The sequence below is a fragment of the Fonsecaea erecta genome, assembly GCF_001651985.1.
Source record: "Fonsecaea erecta strain CBS 125763 chromosome Unknown Scaff7, whole genome shotgun sequence".
Classification (NCBI taxonomy): Eukaryota; Fungi; Ascomycota; class Eurotiomycetes; order Chaetothyriales; family Herpotrichiellaceae; genus Fonsecaea; species Fonsecaea erecta.
This window is the reverse complement of record NW_017387250.1, coordinates 1591722-1608208: the sequence shown is the minus strand read 5'-3', so window position 1 is coordinate 1608208 and position 16487 is coordinate 1591722. Positions and strand designations below refer to the sequence as shown.

Sequence of the window (16487 nt, the reverse complement as noted above, 5' to 3'; positions counted from 1 at the left end):
TGCATGAACATGCGATGTTGGCAACGCCCGCACAAGTCCATTGTCAACAAGGGTCATCCGATGTCCTCGCACAGATCGGTTTATGTACAGGACTACGGCTGTGAGAGCTACTATACGGTAACTCTCCCTGATGCTCGACTGCAAGCACGCCGACCACATTTCTTTCTATTCCCGATAGAATGAACTCGCGGGTATGAAACCTGTCCACTTTTCTTCTCCTTCTCCCTTCTCCCTTCTCCCTTCTCCCTTCTCCTCCTCCTCCTCCTTCTCCTTCTTCTCCTTCTCCTTCTCCTTCTCACGGAATCCGAATCACGAGCTTCCCCACCTGTCGTCCCTGCCAGATATCCTCGATGGCCTCGTCGGCCTGCGCGAAGGGGTAGACCTTGTCGATGATGTCGTTGAATCTCAGTTGCGTAGCCGACAACGCGGCACAGAGATCCTCCTGCTCGAGTTTCGATCCACCGTTGATTCCCCTGCCTAGACTTAGTCTCCGTCGTGGCATTGGGCGACTTCAGCATGCGCATCACGGAGGAATACTCGCTCGCTCACCTCAGGATGATTCTTCGATCGATGAGCAGCGGGAGGAACTCGGCCAGGTCGTCCAGGCTCTGCTTGCTGAGATATCCAACTTGACTGATGATCCCGCCACGCCGCGTACACTTCATGCTCTTGACCAAGGTCTGCGTGCCGCCGATCTCCACGACCAGATCCACCCCCTCGCCGTCGGTGAGCTGCAGCACCTCCTCGTGCCACTGAGGATTGCGGGCGTAATTAACGGTGGAAATCGCCGGCGGCTGATGCCGCTGCTTCTCGGAGAACTGCTCCTGGATCCGTGCCAGCTTGGTGTCGCTCGATGAGCTGATAATCACCTTGAGGCCGGCCGCACGCGCGAGCTTCAGGGCCATCATGGCGACGCCGCCGGTGCCTCGTCACATCCGTCTTTGGTCAGTTGGAGGGTTCTGACATTCCCTATATACATGCACGTGCCTTGAGCTGACAGGAAGGAACACACCTTGGATCAACACACTTTTCCCTACCCCAACATTCTTCAACGCCGTCCATGCCGTCACCCCAGCGCATGGGATGAGACAGGCCTCGGCCCAGTCCAGGTGCTGCGGCAGCTTGGTGAGCTTCTCCTCACCAAATACCAGGTAGTCCGCGAGCACGCCGTCCTCGTCGGCGGCTAGCCACGATCGCGTCGCTTCACGCCCAGTGAGGTTCTCAGTGTCGATGATGGGCGCCACGCGATCTCCGACCTGGAGGGTCCTCACGCCTTCACCGACTGCGATGATCTCCCCCGCCGCGTCGTTGCACGGGATCCCGTGCGCCGTCACCGGCCACGGGTTGCCCCCATTGGCGATGTTGGCATCGCGGTAGTTGAGTGACACGGCGTGCACCTTGATCAAGACCGACGTGGCCGCCAGAGCAAGCGGGAGTGGTTCTGTCACCAGCTGCACCCGCGGTTTGCCCGGCGTGTAGTCGTCGGTCCGCCGGTAGGCGCTGCGGGATGTGATGTTGACAGCAGCCATATTTGGCCTATTTCCGATGACTTTTACTTCAAGGAACTCGGATCACATGAACCAACTCTATATGGACAGATATGCCCGTGTCTTTGTACCCTGAGACAACCGCAGTCTTGTCAGCATCATAGCCATCTATATGCAGTGACAACACAGAAAGATCCAGACAGCACTACAGTCTAGCACCTCTACTTGTTCAGAGGACGAAGATCGATATAGCAGTAACCGTGACATCAAAAAAAGTGACTATGACCAATCCGGCGCAAAAGTCCGCCAGATGGATTCAGCCTCGCAAATCATATTCCACTGGGGGATTCGGATCGCCTCTTCTCGTGTATCGAAACTCAATTCGTATGCATCGCTTACAAACCCGAAAAACCAAATATTCAAAATCTGAAACAGATGGAGTTCTCGGGACAGGGTCTGTAGAGAGAGACGGTTCGTTCAACGTCACGCCAGTGCCCTTGATTGGCTGGTTGACTTACTGATTGATTGATCGCTGGAGAAACCCCAAGTATTCAGATCATGGTAGGTTTGAGCGTATGCTTGAATGGATAGTGTTGATTTCCAATCTGTAGATCCTATATGGACATAGTCTCAAAATACGGAATGTGGGATTACCCATGGATACATACCCAGAGAGATATACCATCAGACTTGAAGACCCGACATCTGGCCAACGACCTCATCATCCCTAACTCTCTGCCATTGTCCCATCCTGGCGTTGAGCTGTCGACTAACGGACTGGTATGTTAGAAGCAGCCTTGCCACGAATAGGCCACGGGCTGCCTGGTGCCTACTGAGAGTATTGGAGTTTTGTCGATAGAAACGTGGCGAAGCAATGATATACCTCCATCCATCAGCGTAATGGCTAGGGATCTGTCTGCTCATCAATTGTCACTCCGCAAAACCCCTGAGCGTCTAAGCTGTCGTACCTATCGTACATGCACACTATCAAGATGATCCGGCTTGGTCAACACATGGATATGGTGTCACGCATACCAAATAGCATTTGCACACGTCTCGATATCTCCGATTCGTCCGTGATCTCGTCCTCTTGAACCGTGCTTACCGTGCCAGTATACCGTTCTCTGCCCACTGCTTTCTCGTTTGATGTCTCTTTTGGAGTGTCGCAATTAACGAGGTCCCGTTTGATAATCCGAACCTCAGGTTTCTCGCCCGGTTTTGGAGAATCAAGGACCTCAATTCACAGAGCACCAAAGACGCGCAGGAAGTTCCCGTATCGGCCAGGATTTCCCAGGGGCAGAGGTCGCGCTGTTTCAGAACGAGTTCTGTTCTTCCACATTCTCCGAGACCAATGCCAGTTCTGACCAGAATGTGGAGCCATTTCCGCAACACCAGAGACACATCAATCGTTTGGTGGGAGGAGAGCTGCATGAACCAACCGCGTCAAAGTGATACGGGGAATGCCCTTTGTAGGTCGCGATTACGTGCAGGTCAGCAGTGTGCTTGAGCAATTCAAGGAGCAACGATGACTAGTCGGGCATCTGCAATTATTGCAAAGACCATGTGCGTGCGATTTCGCATCTCGTTGGAGTCGTGCTTGCATCCGTCAACCCCCGCGGCGTCGATATTCACTCTTTACTTTGTCAACAACGTGGTTGAGCGACTGGGCGTCCTCCTCGCCTATTCTTGACTCTTTTCGATCTTCCTGACTATCTCCACGCCGGCAAGGTGGCCACAGATCTTTGCGGCGACTGTCTCTGCAATGTCACCTGCCTATCAGTGCATGGTCCATTTTAGAATCTAGAGGCGGATTGTTGTAACATGTCCGTTTCCCTGCGTGTTCGATTCCGTGTGCTCAGGCTGCGTTGTTGCAGTGTTATTGCTGTCGTTATGACTACACCACAGTGGCACTGACATTCTTTGACCAACAGATTCGCCTCCGTGCAAGTGGTCTTTGCTGGATGGATTCAGATCGTACCCCACAGCTTCGACTCACTAAGGATTCACCAAGCTGCTCGTCGCCTTCATATGGCATCCACTCCATGGCGGGTGCTGGGAGGCAAGATATTGGAAACGGATAACTTTATGATCTGATGGTCAGGCTGAGGGAGCGGACAAGTTCAATTGGATTCTTTTGATCATTTGGCAGGACACGGCCTGTGGATTAGCGGACCAAGTATGCAGATAATAAACGACAGCCACAGGACCTGGTAGCGCCAAGGTTTGTGGTTTCCCGTCGGGCGTAGAGGCTTCTTCAGAGGTCATGTTTAATATTTCATAGCCACGGGGTACTCCGTATGTAGCTCGATGTCCGGTTGGACTGGTTGATATTCCGCCGTTCCACGCAACAACCGTCAACTTCATCGGCACCAAATGCCACAGTTTTTGTACTGTCCGCTACCAAAAAGACAGACACCTGAATAATTCATCTACATATAGCACATGCAGGGACCTGCTCTCACGCCGGAGCATCGATCTGACTACTGTTCGTACCGCAGCGATTGTCGCGATCGGCTCTGCCATGGTTGATCCAGTTGGGACTCCGCTGGCGGTGTTGTCAACTGTCGAGCTTTGTATCAAGTATGGCCGCATCAATCATCAATATCATCCAAAACAGAGTAATTGGAAAGCCCCTTGATGACTAGGATCTGATGGCTTCTTTAGGCATGGGAATAGGCTCGTCGATAAATATCGAGCCTTCAAGCGCGCCGATCGTGAAATCCTAGAGTTAATCCTCTGCGTTGAAGACCACTGGATCAAGTTCGAATACCAGATCCAATTTCTCCAGAGTGTATGGAACAGCCTCGACGAGAGGCTTCAACTACATCAACACCATCTTCTCCAACATCTGCATTTCAAGCTTCAAGAAGCCAACGACTTGCTCGACAGCACCATCGGGCCCCAAGCAGATAAGAGCTCCATCGATGCGGTGATTAGGAAGAAGGGTGGTATCCGTGCGTGGAAGTATGCATTAACTCTGGAAGATTGCCTCAGTCGCTCGGTGAAAGACCTCAAGAAGTGGCACGACATGTTCGACCCGTCGTGGTTTCTCATCACCCGCGTTTCCAGCCAAACCATTGACAACCAACTGAGGGACCGGCCAACGGACGATCGTAGTTCTCTCTCAACACTGAAGGGTTTGAGAGAAGTAGTCAAGGCAGCACAGTCTGAGTCTGTGTCGGGAAACAGCAATTCGATCTGGCTCACATCTGATAGCCTCGCGTATAAGCGAGATGAAATCCCCTTCTCGACTGCTCAGGTCGCCGAGACCCAGGCTGACTCGCAGCGTGTGCTCGTGGACACGATTGCTCTACATCCCGAAGCTGACCTTAACAGGACGACAAAAGAGGTTCGAGACTTGGCCAGGATCCTCTCAAAATCGGACCCGCTGGTATTCGGCTTGTTACAGTGCCTGGGAGTCACGAAGAGAGCCGGAATCCCGGGAAGCGGGCAACTTGAGACATTCGAATTGGTCTTCTCGATCCCCAGTGGTCTCCGCGATCCGACTTCGTTGCGGACTCTATTGCTTCAGAATGAATGGGACTACTCGTTGAATGAGCGACTCGTCCTGGCCCGTTCACTCGCCTCGTCAGTGATGTACATCCACTCATCCAAATTCGTGCACAAGAACATCAGGCCCGAGACCACGATCGTGTTCCGCCGCGATGACTCTCCATTTGCCGCACCATTTTTGGTAGGATTTGAAAAATTCCGTCCTTTTGATGGGCACACGTTCCGCCAGGGAGACCTGTGCTGGGAAAAAAACCTCTACCGCCACCCACTTCGGCAGGGTCTCCAGCCCGAGGATGACTATGTGATGCAACATGACATCTATAGCCTCGGAGTGATGCTGCTGGAAATCGGGTTGTGGACGTCTCTAGTCCAGCGGCACGACGACGGTCTGCTCGTGCCCAGTCCCGTGCTCGACATAGGGAGCGTCCAGGCAGAGCGTAACCAGCGCAAGAAGGCAGCCATGGTGAAACGCACCCTGATTGATCTGGCGTCGACGCGGCTGGCGAGCCGTATGGGCAACAAGTTCATGAGCATTGCCCTCGCCTGTCTGACGTGCCTGGATAGGACAGACAATGGCTTTGGCGATGAAGACGAGTTTCTGGACGAAGACGGCATCGTGGTGGGAGTTCGGTACATTGAGAAGGTGAACAACCACGGCAACTCAATTCACTGTACCCTTGGCTAATATGACTCTAGGTGGTGTTGCGTTTGCATGAGATTTCAGTATGAAATGCTATTCAGTGGCGGCAAAAGCGCCTCTGCGCATGCTGCTTAGCCTGCTAAACCCTATGCCCAACCCCCTCATCCTGAACATCGCCGGGTGGCAGTCCTGCTCTTGCCTCCCGGTCATGTGATGCTCAGGCTACGCTTGATGTGTGTCTCTCATTGAGGACGCGGAAGCTGAGACAATCGTCTACAGGAGCACAGTTTTTGGATCCATATTGCGAATCTGGGATATCTTGCAACGAGGATTTTCTTCTCATATCCAGAATGTCATAGGCGTGGCAACAGCTGTGGCCAATGGTAAAGGCGATGTTCTGACCAGGTCGATCGATGCAGGAAGCCTGTTGGTGGGTTGTGGCTGAAAAAGCCTACCAGGCTGGACGAAATCTCACCTGTCCCACGAAGCAGGAGCTGCGGAGGAATTTTCAACTGCTCTGACACGGGTTTAAGGTCTAGTGGCAACAAAACGCTTCTCATATTAACTTACACTCTGCCGTGGATCCCTTGGGCCAGAAAAGATATGGTATAGAAATTCCTTGCAAGGCCTGCTGTCTTGTTGTGGCAAGCGAAAAAAAGTTTCCATTACAGCGTTCAGACACAGCAATTAAACCATTTCAATTGCAACCAAGCGATGTCTACGCTGGCGACCGGCGGATTCCATGTTCTCGTGCTCGAAGCAAATATGGCAGATCAGCCTTCTTCCACCACCCCATTCCGTCAAGCTCCTTTTTCTGCCTGGGATATGGATAGTATTTCGCTCTCACGGCGCTCATTGTCAGCCGATAAGATAGGCATTTTTGCGAAGTCAAAAACAGGCGAACCACGAAACGACGGCGAGAAACTTGGCAGGCGGCTGGTCAAGTCTGGTTGTTCAAGCCGTAAGAAATACCATTCAAGATTTCGGACTTAAACTGATTACATGACCAGAGGGAACGACACGGTTCTGCCCAAGAAGAAGAGGCAGGGACTCAATTGCAGCTAAACAGCAGAGAAAGAAATAGAAGAATAGAAGAGATCTGCTGGCTCTTCATCCTCTGTCCGACTTTATTACACCGTCCTTATACCACTGACTACGGTGAAGCTGCCCACTGGACAGAAAGCTCGAGAGCAAACCCCAATATAAGCCGCTGGAAACAGTGAATGCAAGAAAAACCAGCTGTGAGCCAACAACGGATTGCAAGAGAGGTTAAACCAAACCATCGCAAGAACTGAAGCATTTTCGGCAGTGGAGTTCATCCGCATCAATTGCACGCAGCCTGTCACACTTCACTGGCACGACTCTCAGCAATGGATCCCGTTTCGGCGCTGGGCCTTGCTTCCTCCCTTCCTTCGCTAATTGAGACAACAGTGCAGATCATTGGCTATGTGAACGACGTCAAGGATGCTCCGAGTGAGCGGGCACAATTCGCCCGGCATGCTTCGAGCCTTCTAGCCATGTTAACTGATCTGAGATACCGGGTAGAAGAATCCCAGTCTACCTCGGATGCATGGTTCAGGGCTACTCGCAGCTTGGGAACTGAAGGAGGGCCTCTCGATCAGCTACGAGACCAATTGGAACGCTTGGCAACAAAGTTTGAGCCACCTAGACGGCGACTTCAAAAGGTAGGGAGAGCCTTGATCTGGACGCTCGACAAGAAAGAGATCGAGGAAGTCCTTAGGCAGATTGAACAAGTCAAGACGCTCGTTATGCATGCATTGCAAAATGACCATTTGTGAGGCCTCTGGTGGACCTTAAAGAGGACGTTCCGGAGGCGATTGATGGAGCTGTTACGGCAAGACAAGGTGAGTATGCAAAACTATGCTCTAGAAACCCAAATAGGTCGATTTAACCATTGAGATTCTACAGATGAAGAATTTCATGAAATTACTGCCTGGCTCTCCAGCCTCGACTTCGCAGATAAACAGGCTGACAATCTCAACCGTGGACAAGTTGACACCGGAGACTGGTTCTTCCACTGGTTCGAGAAATGGCTAGCGGGAGAGGAGAAAATGCTATGGTGTCCAGGGCTACGTAAGCTCGACTATACCCATTTATTCATCTAGTAATGTTGCTGACAGACGCAGCGGGCGCTGCAAAGACGGTCTTAGCGTATGAAACTATTCCGGAACAATATTCTTCGGTTGTCTACAAGGTTGCTGATCCACATTCAACAGGTCAAAAGTCATCGATATGCTTGAGCGAGAGTTCCAAGGCATGGATGATTTTGCTGTGATCTACCTGTACTGCAACTACAAAGAAGAAGAAGTTCAAACAGTACAGAACTTGATGGGAAGCTTGTTGAAGCAGGTTGTCAAACACAAGCGTGCACTGCCTGCTGACGTGCTGAGCCTTTACAAAAAACACCTCGAGCAGAATACTCCCCCCAGACTGGCAGACCTCTCCCAGCTGCTTGCATAAGAAATCGAAACTTACGTAATCATATGCGTTATAATAGATGCTCTTGACGAATGTCCCGAACACAACAACACCAGGGGGAGACTACTCGACGAGATTCAAAAGTTGCCCTCGAATGCGCGCATCCTCGTGACCTCGACATATTCCCCAGAGATTAACGAGAGATTCGAGCATGTCCCGGCTATTTATATCAGCGCCGCCGATGAAGACGTCGAGCGATATATCGAAGCCCGCATCGAAAAGGAGAAGTTCTTGAAAAGACATGTCGAAACAGAACCAGACCTAATGGAAGAAATTATCAAGACCGTGGTTGAAAGAAGTGAAGGCATGTACGTTTAACTTTACATCTTGGATTTCGTTGTCTTATTTTCTTGTGTTGTGTCATACTAACATTCGCTCGTGGACAAGGTTTCTGCTTGCTCAGCTACATATGGATAACCTGGCAAGAAAGCTCAATTGCCGCGAGCTCCGGAGGGCACTACGTGGTCTACCCAAGGAATTCGACGAGGTCTATGGTCAGGCCATGCAGCGGATCCATAATCAAGACGAGGACCAGGTTGTCTTAGCTCACAAAGTGCTGTGGTGGATTTCATATTCGCCCCGACCCCTCACCGTTACAGAACTACAACACGCCCTGGCGGTCGAGCCAGGTGATGACGATCTCGACGAAGACGGCATATATGACAAGGAATTTATGGTCTCGGTATGTGCCGGCCTTGTGACTGTGGACGAGGAAAGCGATCAAATTCGCTTGGTGCACTACACAGCTGAAAGCTACTTTCACCGTGTTCGTACATCCATGTTTCCTGAAGGCCCATCATCCATCATCAAGGCATGCTTTACATATTTGACTTTCAGCCAGTTCGAAGACAAACACGGCAGGACAGTCCTTCGCAGGCTTCTCGACCATCATCCCTTCTTGATGTATGCGGTCAGCGACTGGAGCCATCACGTCCGCGACGGAATGACCCAAGATGTCCGTGAGCTTGCCTTGGAACATGTACGCAAAAACACTAACACACAATTGAATCTTCTTATGGAGATGAGGCAATATAAAGGGCGCTGCCTTCAGAGCTGCCTGGGTAAGGTAAAGGGTTCCACTCCACTACACGTCGTCGTCTGGCTCGGTCTCGTTGTGATTGCGGACGATTTGCTGGTGGAAAATGTCGACCTGAATGCTCAAGTGTATGAAGGTATAACACCAACACCCCTTCACCTAGCGGCATCCCAAGGCCACACTCAAATGGTCTCCTGGCTGTTGCAGCAGGGAGCCACCATCGCCGCCAAAGCAGACCTCGAATACACGCCATTGCACTTGATCGTTGAAATGGGACACCTGCCTGTCGTGCAAGTCCTCCTAGACGCAGGGGCAGACTGTAACGGCCGCAAGGACAAAAATGCAATTTCCCCGCTCGACATTGCCGTGGAAATAAATGGGCCATGTCGACATTGTGCGAGTTCTGATTGAGAATGGGGCAGATGTCGAGCAGCTCTCTGACTGTCAAACCCCATTGGTCAAAGCTGCGCGGTGCGGAAACGAGGCTTTAGTCCTCCTGCTCCTCGACAAGGGTGCCGATCCATCGGCGACCTCTAGCTGGAGCTGTACGGCACTTCATACTGCAGCTGCAATTGGTTGTGGCAAGATTATGAAGACGTTGATCTCGAGCGGCATTGATATCTCCCAAACCGACGACTTGGGGAGGACAGCATTGCACTTGGCGGCAGACAAGGGGAACGAAGAAGCAGGACAGATCCTGTTGAGCAACAAAGCGAACGCATTCGCCAAAGAATATAGCGGTAAGACAGCAGTCCATCTAGCTGCGGACTGGGCGCACGATAAAGTTGTGGAGCTGTTCCTCAAACACCTGGGCAAAGGGGGTGAGACCCGGGTTGAGACCGAGCGATTGCTCGCAACTACACGTCTCCGATGGGCATTCGAGGCAACAGACAAAGACAAAGTCAGATCCCTACTAAAACAGGGAGCAGATCCCAATTTCCGCTTCAATGCTCTGCGCCCTCTGTCGCATCTCGCTGCCACACGCAAGGACATGGACTTGCTACAACTTCTATTGACCAACCAGTCGAGCGTCGACATGAGGGATTCTGATGGACTGACCGCATTGCTTTGGGCAGCCCATGGAGACGACGAGGTTGGCGTCCGACTCCTTCTTGAATATGGTGCCGACATCGAAGCGCCAGATTGCAAGGGGGCAATACCATTACATTGGGCAGCCGCCTATGGAAGTGCTTCGGTGGCGAAGCGACTGCTCGTCAATGGACGGCAGTGGATGCAAGAGACAAGTTTGAACAAGCAGCTCTAGTCTGGTTACGTCGGCAGGATACTTGTCGGATCGATCTCAACACACGGCCGCGACGCATTCTGTGCAAGGTGGTGTACAAAATGGCTCACTTGGGTCGAGATGGGTTGGAGAGCGGTCAAGATCCGCCGCTGGACGTCTCGTTGGTGGTCCAACAGCAAGCTATCAGTGTCTATTGTACTCCGTGCTGCCACTTCGTTACTAGCTGAAGACAATGGCTCGCTAAGTCACAAGCCTCAGCCTCACATGCAGAGACAGAATCACTGCGCTGTGGTTGACAGTCAGGCGTGGCGAACCAGAAGCTGTACAGCAACTGATCCGCTGCCCACTGACCGGGAAAGGAGTATAATCTTGTGAACAAAGTCCTAGACTAGTAGGTACTTCATCCTGGAGTAGTATGGCTTTGCATAAGAGGATAGTTACGAGCTGACCTTTTTATCGTCGAAGAGCTCGTTAAGCGTCTTACCAGTTAATCCTTTCCGTAAGGTACAATCAGGTACGTCCTCTTAAATATTAATGGAGTCCGACTGAAGGGCTTGCTCTCTGGTATCGTCTAGTCTAAATCTACTGTAAGTAGTCACGTAGTTTGAATACTCCGTAGAGGGCTCCCAGATCTGTCGAAGCTCGCGCTCTCGCGCTAATCCTCTTGTACTGTAATCCCTCCGGTCGGACGAGCTCCACGTTTGCTCCCTAGCTCCTGACGGACGCTATGCTTGGGATGTATTAGAACAACCCAAGCCCTCCACTATGGCTCGCTAAGTCACCAGCCTCACTGGCCTCAGCCTCATACACAGAGTCACTGCGCTGCCTCAACTCTGGGTTTTCCCACGCCTTGCCCTGCCTGCTGTCGTATAAGATAGAACTCTTCTCCCTGGAGGGCTGGAGATTTTATGACGCGGATATCCCCTCTGGGAGAGAGAGATATATTTCCTCATATATAATCTTTTGTCGCGCCACCACCCGCCACGAGCCGTCCCCTTCCCGCCCCCCGTCCCCGCGAGCCGCGCCCACATCTCCACCGCACAGCACAGCACAGCACAGCGAGCGGACTCCCCATGAGCTGGGACCTGGTCGACCATTTCAAGCTCGATGCGCAGATCCACGCCGACCACACCGTCCACGTGGAGCGGGTGTCGGATCCCGCCCGGGGCGTGCGGACGGTCGAGGTCCAGAAGAGATGGGACAGGCTAAGACACATCGGCCACGGGGCGTTTGGCGAGGTCTGGCTCGAGACGTGCACGGAGCACGATCAGCACAATCAGCAGCAGGTGAGGGCGGTCAAGAGGATCCAGAAGCGCCGCATGGAGTCGGTCAACATTGACTACAGGAGAGAACTGTTGGCGCTGGCGAAGGTTTCTAGGGTACGTTGCTTGGTGCATATGTGTGTGTGTGTGTGTCTGTCTGTCTGTCTGTCTGCGGCTGACGATCATGTTCAGCGTCAAGATCTGTTTGTGACGCTCCATGGATGGTACGAGGACGACGACTGCGTCTTTCTCGCCATGGAATACCTCCCCCACGGTGACTTGACAGACTATATTGCTCGAGGCATCACCGAGGACGGCGCAAGGACCATCTGCGAACAATTACTCGAGGGCTTAGGCTTCATGCACGGCATTGGATTCACCCACCGCGATCTAAAGCCTCAGGTAGGTGCCTTCCATACACGCCTCACATTCAGCGGTGCCCCTGACCAGCCTGACCACACGCAGAACATTTTCGTGGTGGCCAAGGCGCCTCAATGGTGGGTCAAGATCGGCGACTTTGGCATCTCCAAGCGCGTCGCCTCCGACCAGACGGCACTCCGGACGCAAGTCGGAACAGAACTCTTTCAAGCTCCCGAGGTATTGGGTTACGTGGAAGAGGCCGAAGAGACGTCCGAATACACTAACGCCGTCGACATCTGGTCCCTAGGTTGTGTCGTATACTATATGCTCTCCCAGGTAATCCCTTTCGCCGGGCGTTATGCTCTGAACAGGTATTGCTCCGGCAGAGGTCCGTTTCCGGCCGACGCCCTCCGCAAAAGGGAAGTGAGTGACGAGGGCATCCTGTTTGTCCAGGAGCTCTTGAACCCTCATCCGTCGCAACGTCTGGCCGCGGGACCTGCTTCCCAACATGCCTGGTTCCAAGCGTCGCTGCCGGCGGAGGTCACGAACGGTAAGGCGCGAGGGGACGATCACGAGGTGTACACCGTAACAACGGCGCTGCAAGAAACTTGCTTGACCACAAGACAACCTTCAGCTCCGGAAACGCAAATACGCATTGTGCCGCACCCCGCAAAACAGGACGAAGCAGAGCGGGCTCCCCGTCGAGAAGACGTACCCCAGCCTTCCGTGGAGGCGGTGGAGGAAGGATGGCTTCGTGTTGAGCCTGGCTACGAGGAAACGGCTACCGATGTAGAGGTCACGGCTGAAGCGGAACTTGAGAACCGTGTCCCAGGAGACACCGCATTGGTGCCAGAAGCTGTCGACCGTATCGCATCTGCTGCCAGTCCAGGAGATCACAACTTGGACGAGCAACGGAATCAGGAGGAAGCAAGCCCTGAAACCTTCCAAGCTTGGGAGGCGAAGCTGGACGAGGCTGAAGAGGCACTGGCCCGAGCCAGAGCTGGGACGGAAGAGGACGAAACACTGATCGAAATTGAACAGAGGCTAGCTAGCGCAAGGGCTCTGTTGAATGAGAGCAAAAAGAGAGCCGCGGCGGCAGCTCCGGCTCCGCCGCCAGAAGTGTTGGCTCCTGTGCGGTTCCATGATGCGATTGGGCGCATATATGCCTTTCCTTTCGAAAGGTGCCGTAGGTGGAAGGTAAGGTTTGATCAATCCGCTGTTGTCCCTTCAGGCGCTCGGCTGATATTTCTTTTCCATTCACCTAGGACATGGAAGCTCTGATCGTCTCGGCCTTTTCGATGATCGAGCCCATCGAAGAACATATCGCGGCGGGAAAATACGACCTAGTTGGAGATCTTGGCGTGATCATTATGCCTGACTACTGGGAATCGACCATCAAGCCCGGCATGCACATCTCAATGCGCATGTAGCCACTGCGCGAGCCTCCGCTCGAGACCGAGCCCGGGACCGAGACCAAGCTTCCCTCCCAGCATGAAACCCGTCCCACTGCAAATCGCGAGGTGGGCAAAGTCCCCACACCCAGAGCTGTAAAGAAAGGTGCGTCGTGACTTTCCCGTCCTCGGTCGGGGCGTCAGATCTGTGTGAAAAATCTATACTCACACACTCTTTTCACGATAGGCTCGGGGAAGAAGAAATCATCAGGCCCGTTCGCGTCATGGATGTTGAGATGAAGTTCACGAGGTGATCGCTAGGCGATTAGTACCCGCCAGCAGCGGAAATGACCAGGAATCGGCGTTGGGGAGTCCATAATACGCAATGGTCGACGCTATGCTTCGTGATGGCTTGAAAAGAGTTATGCAGCTCGCTAGCGAGCGAGCCAAACGAGTAGAAAGGAGAAGGAGGAGACATCTGCAGAATAAAAGCAAAGTAAAAGCGAGTAGCGACGCGATCAACCCTGCTGATACCGTGCATGCATACATACATATACTCCATTATACCAAGCAGGAGTGACAACTGCTTTGATAACAATGACCTACATAACGTTACTGAACCCCGTCATATGCATGTTGTTTTGGTCGTTCGTTGTCGTCGTCGACGACCACGGCTCGTCCGCAAAGCCCGAGTTGTCGAAGGTGTCCAGGTAATTCACCAGGTTGTCGGTCAGGTCCTGCGTGAATCCGTAGAGGGTGTGCAGGCTGGGGATGGGCTCGACGTTGCCGTGTTCGTGCTCGTGCTCGTGCTGCAGTGGCTGTGGCGGCTGTGGCGGCTGTTGTGGCAGCGGCAACTGTCCCCCGTGGTCAGGATGCAGGGGCGGAATAGCGTCGTGGTTCCGTTGCTGCTGCTGCTGGGCGGCCGTTGCGGCGACGGTGGCCGGGTGCATGTACCCGAGAAGCTGCTGCACGAAGGTGTAGGCGCGCTGAGCGAAGGCATGGTCGTGCGACATGGTTTGGATCATGCGTAGCGCCGTGTCGACTTTGGAGAGCGCGGCGCGGTCATTGTGGTACGCCGGTTCGATCACGTGGGAGACCAGGACAATGACTGCGTTGAATACTATAATTGCAGGGAGTTAGATATAGAGATTAGAGAGATTGGTAGAGTGAATGAGTGAGTGAGGCGTTCGAGTCAGACCAAGAATCAGACATAGGGGTCTGGTGCATTGAAAGGGAAGAGAGGCGAGAGGAGAGAGGCGAGAGGAGAGAAGCGAGAGGGGGGCTCTAGTATATGTGTGTGTGTGTGCGTTCACTCACAATAATAGATGTTGAACCAGTTCAAACCCATGGTGTTCTTGGTGTGTTCGTGTCTCAACGCGACAATATCGATGCTCTCCATTGCGGCGCTAATGCAGGTGTCGCGACTGGACTGCAACGCGTGGCTCACCACCGAATCCTCCACGTCCTGAGGTTCCAAAAGCCCGCGCAGAGACACCGTCAGCGACTGCCGATGGATCAGAATCTTGACCATGTTCCCGCGCAGGGCGAGGATCCAGGGCTGTTCCTTGGGGGCCTGGTAGTCGAGGATCAGGTGCGCCGGCAGTGATCGGTACCATTTCCGGTGGAGCTCGTCCAGGGGCATCACCAGCTCGACGACCTTCCGGCCGCTGTCCACGCTGCCCTTCAGCTGGGACTTGAAGGCCTCGATGATACGGTACAGTTTGATCACCTCGATGGAAAATGACATGGACGAGGGCGGTCGCGGCATCGGGGCGCTCTGGATATATTCGTCATCCAAGTCGGTCGGCAGACTGACCGAGCACTCATCCGAACGGATCATGGAGGGGCGGTCATAGATCATGCTGAGCAGCACGTCCAACGTGTACGCCGCGTACCACACGCGTCTCTTCGTCTCCCGTAACGGATGAGGATCCGTGTCCGGTGGATCTCTGTGAAGACCGAGGCCATATGCAATGCGGATGGCCAGGCCAAGAATGTTCCAGCACTCATTCGCACAGCTCGAGCCCTGTAGGTACCTCGCCCCGATCAGGAGCGCCTGCACGTGCTCCAGTCGCCAATCTCTGAGCAGGTTCGGCTGGATGAGCGACATGGCGATGTCGTAGTGTCTGCGTGCCGCACGAGGGTTGCCCTGGGCGTCGATGACCCAGTGTGATGTGCAGATGGCAAAGATCATGTTCAGCAGGACGAAGATTGACTTGTGGTGGGACCGCTGGTCCGGGGGACAGCGGAGGGCCGCGTCGAAGAGCGGCCGGATACTCGGGACGTGGAAGACAGGCGACAGCGGGTGTCGGAGCGTGAAGAACTGGGTCAGCAGCTCACCCGCACTGGCTGGCAGGGTGTACAGGTCCTCCTCGGTGAGGCGGGACTCTTGTTCGCGGACGTCGTTGTCAATGGTTCGCGAGTACGCCTTGACGCTTTCATGGCCGTGCAAGGCGTTCAGGATGAGCTGTGTGAACGACACCCCGCCCATGGACACGTCTGCGTCAGCCACAACGGTGGACGTGTGGCTGCTGGCAGAGGAGGCAGCTGCCGAAGCGTTGAGGGATGATGGCGGGTGCCGGACGCCATGTCGATAGCCTGAAGGGGGCCCATTACGCTCAATCGGCGTGCTTTGAGTCGACGAGTCGAGCCTCGACCTGCTCTCCAGAGCTTCCAGGCGTTGCTCGAGCGCTTTCAGGTAACTCCAAGTTGGATCCCGTATCAGTCTGATTCTGTCCCTGAACCGTTCTCATTGCATGGCTTACTCTTGCTCCACGACCACCGTGTTGCTGGGGCCACCGGAGATGCCTCGCTGCATGTATACGCAGTTCCGTCCATTGTGTTCGCAGGTCGAGCAGATGGGCCTCCGTCCATCACATTTGGTCTTCAGCGACCGACAGCTGAAGCAGGAGACAGCGACTCGGTTGCGGCGTCGTCTCTCCGAAACTCGGGCATCTTGCTTGGATCCTGCTTCAGACGACATCCGGGTATCAAGAAATGCGGTTTGAAGAGGGAGGTCCACACTGCATGCTGATATGCTGTATCCTCGCGGGTGA

At 53.6% G+C, this 16487-nt stretch overlaps 5 protein-coding genes across 5 annotated transcripts; 3 read left to right on the top strand and 2 right to left on the bottom strand.

The window, feature by feature from the left end:
• Nucleotides 1–295: 295 nt before the first annotated feature.
• Nucleotides 296–1529, bottom strand: AYL99_08443 (hypothetical protein; the record flags this gene model as incomplete). The annotated part of the gene is made up of 3 exons (XM_018839951.1): nucleotides 296–473; nucleotides 550–925; nucleotides 1013–1529. 3 exons carry the CDS (start codon nucleotides 1527–1529, stop codon nucleotides 296–298), a joined length of 1071 nt encoding a protein of 356 aa, XP_018691072.1.
• Nucleotides 1530–4008: 2479 nt separating this feature from the next.
• AYL99_08442 (hypothetical protein) lies at nucleotides 4009–5685 on the top strand (the record flags this gene model as incomplete). The annotated part of the gene is made up of 2 exons (XM_018839950.1): nucleotides 4009–4067; nucleotides 4152–5685. The coding sequence occupies 2 exons, from the start codon at nucleotides 4009–4011 to the stop codon at nucleotides 5683–5685; spliced, it is 1593 nt and encodes a 530-aa protein (XP_018691071.1).
• A 1325-nt stretch (nucleotides 5686–7010) lies between these two features.
• On the top strand, nucleotides 7011–10439 carry AYL99_08441 (hypothetical protein; the record flags this gene model as incomplete). The annotated part of the gene is made up of 8 exons (XM_018839949.1): nucleotides 7011–7406; nucleotides 7463–7505; nucleotides 7570–7734; nucleotides 7788–7812; nucleotides 7878–8026; nucleotides 8159–8447; nucleotides 8527–9494; nucleotides 9598–10439. The coding sequence occupies 8 exons, from the start codon at nucleotides 7011–7013 to the stop codon at nucleotides 10437–10439; spliced, it is 2877 nt and encodes a 958-aa protein (XP_018691070.1).
• A 1052-nt stretch (nucleotides 10440–11491) lies between these two features.
• AYL99_08440 (hypothetical protein) lies at nucleotides 11492–13470 on the top strand (the record flags this gene model as incomplete). The annotated part of the gene is made up of 4 exons (XM_018839948.1): nucleotides 11492–11797; nucleotides 11873–12082; nucleotides 12146–13237; nucleotides 13306–13470. The coding sequence occupies 4 exons, from the start codon at nucleotides 11492–11494 to the stop codon at nucleotides 13468–13470; spliced, it is 1773 nt and encodes a 590-aa protein (XP_018691069.1).
• Nucleotides 13471–14033: 563 nt separating this feature from the next.
• On the bottom strand, nucleotides 14034–16414 carry AYL99_08439 (hypothetical protein; the record flags this gene model as incomplete). Its single annotated transcript, XM_018839947.1, has 3 exons — nucleotides 14034–14551; nucleotides 14749–16133; nucleotides 16197–16414. 3 exons carry the CDS (start codon nucleotides 16412–16414, stop codon nucleotides 14034–14036), a joined length of 2121 nt encoding a protein of 706 aa, XP_018691068.1.
• Between the last annotated feature and the right edge of the window lie 73 nt (nucleotides 16415–16487).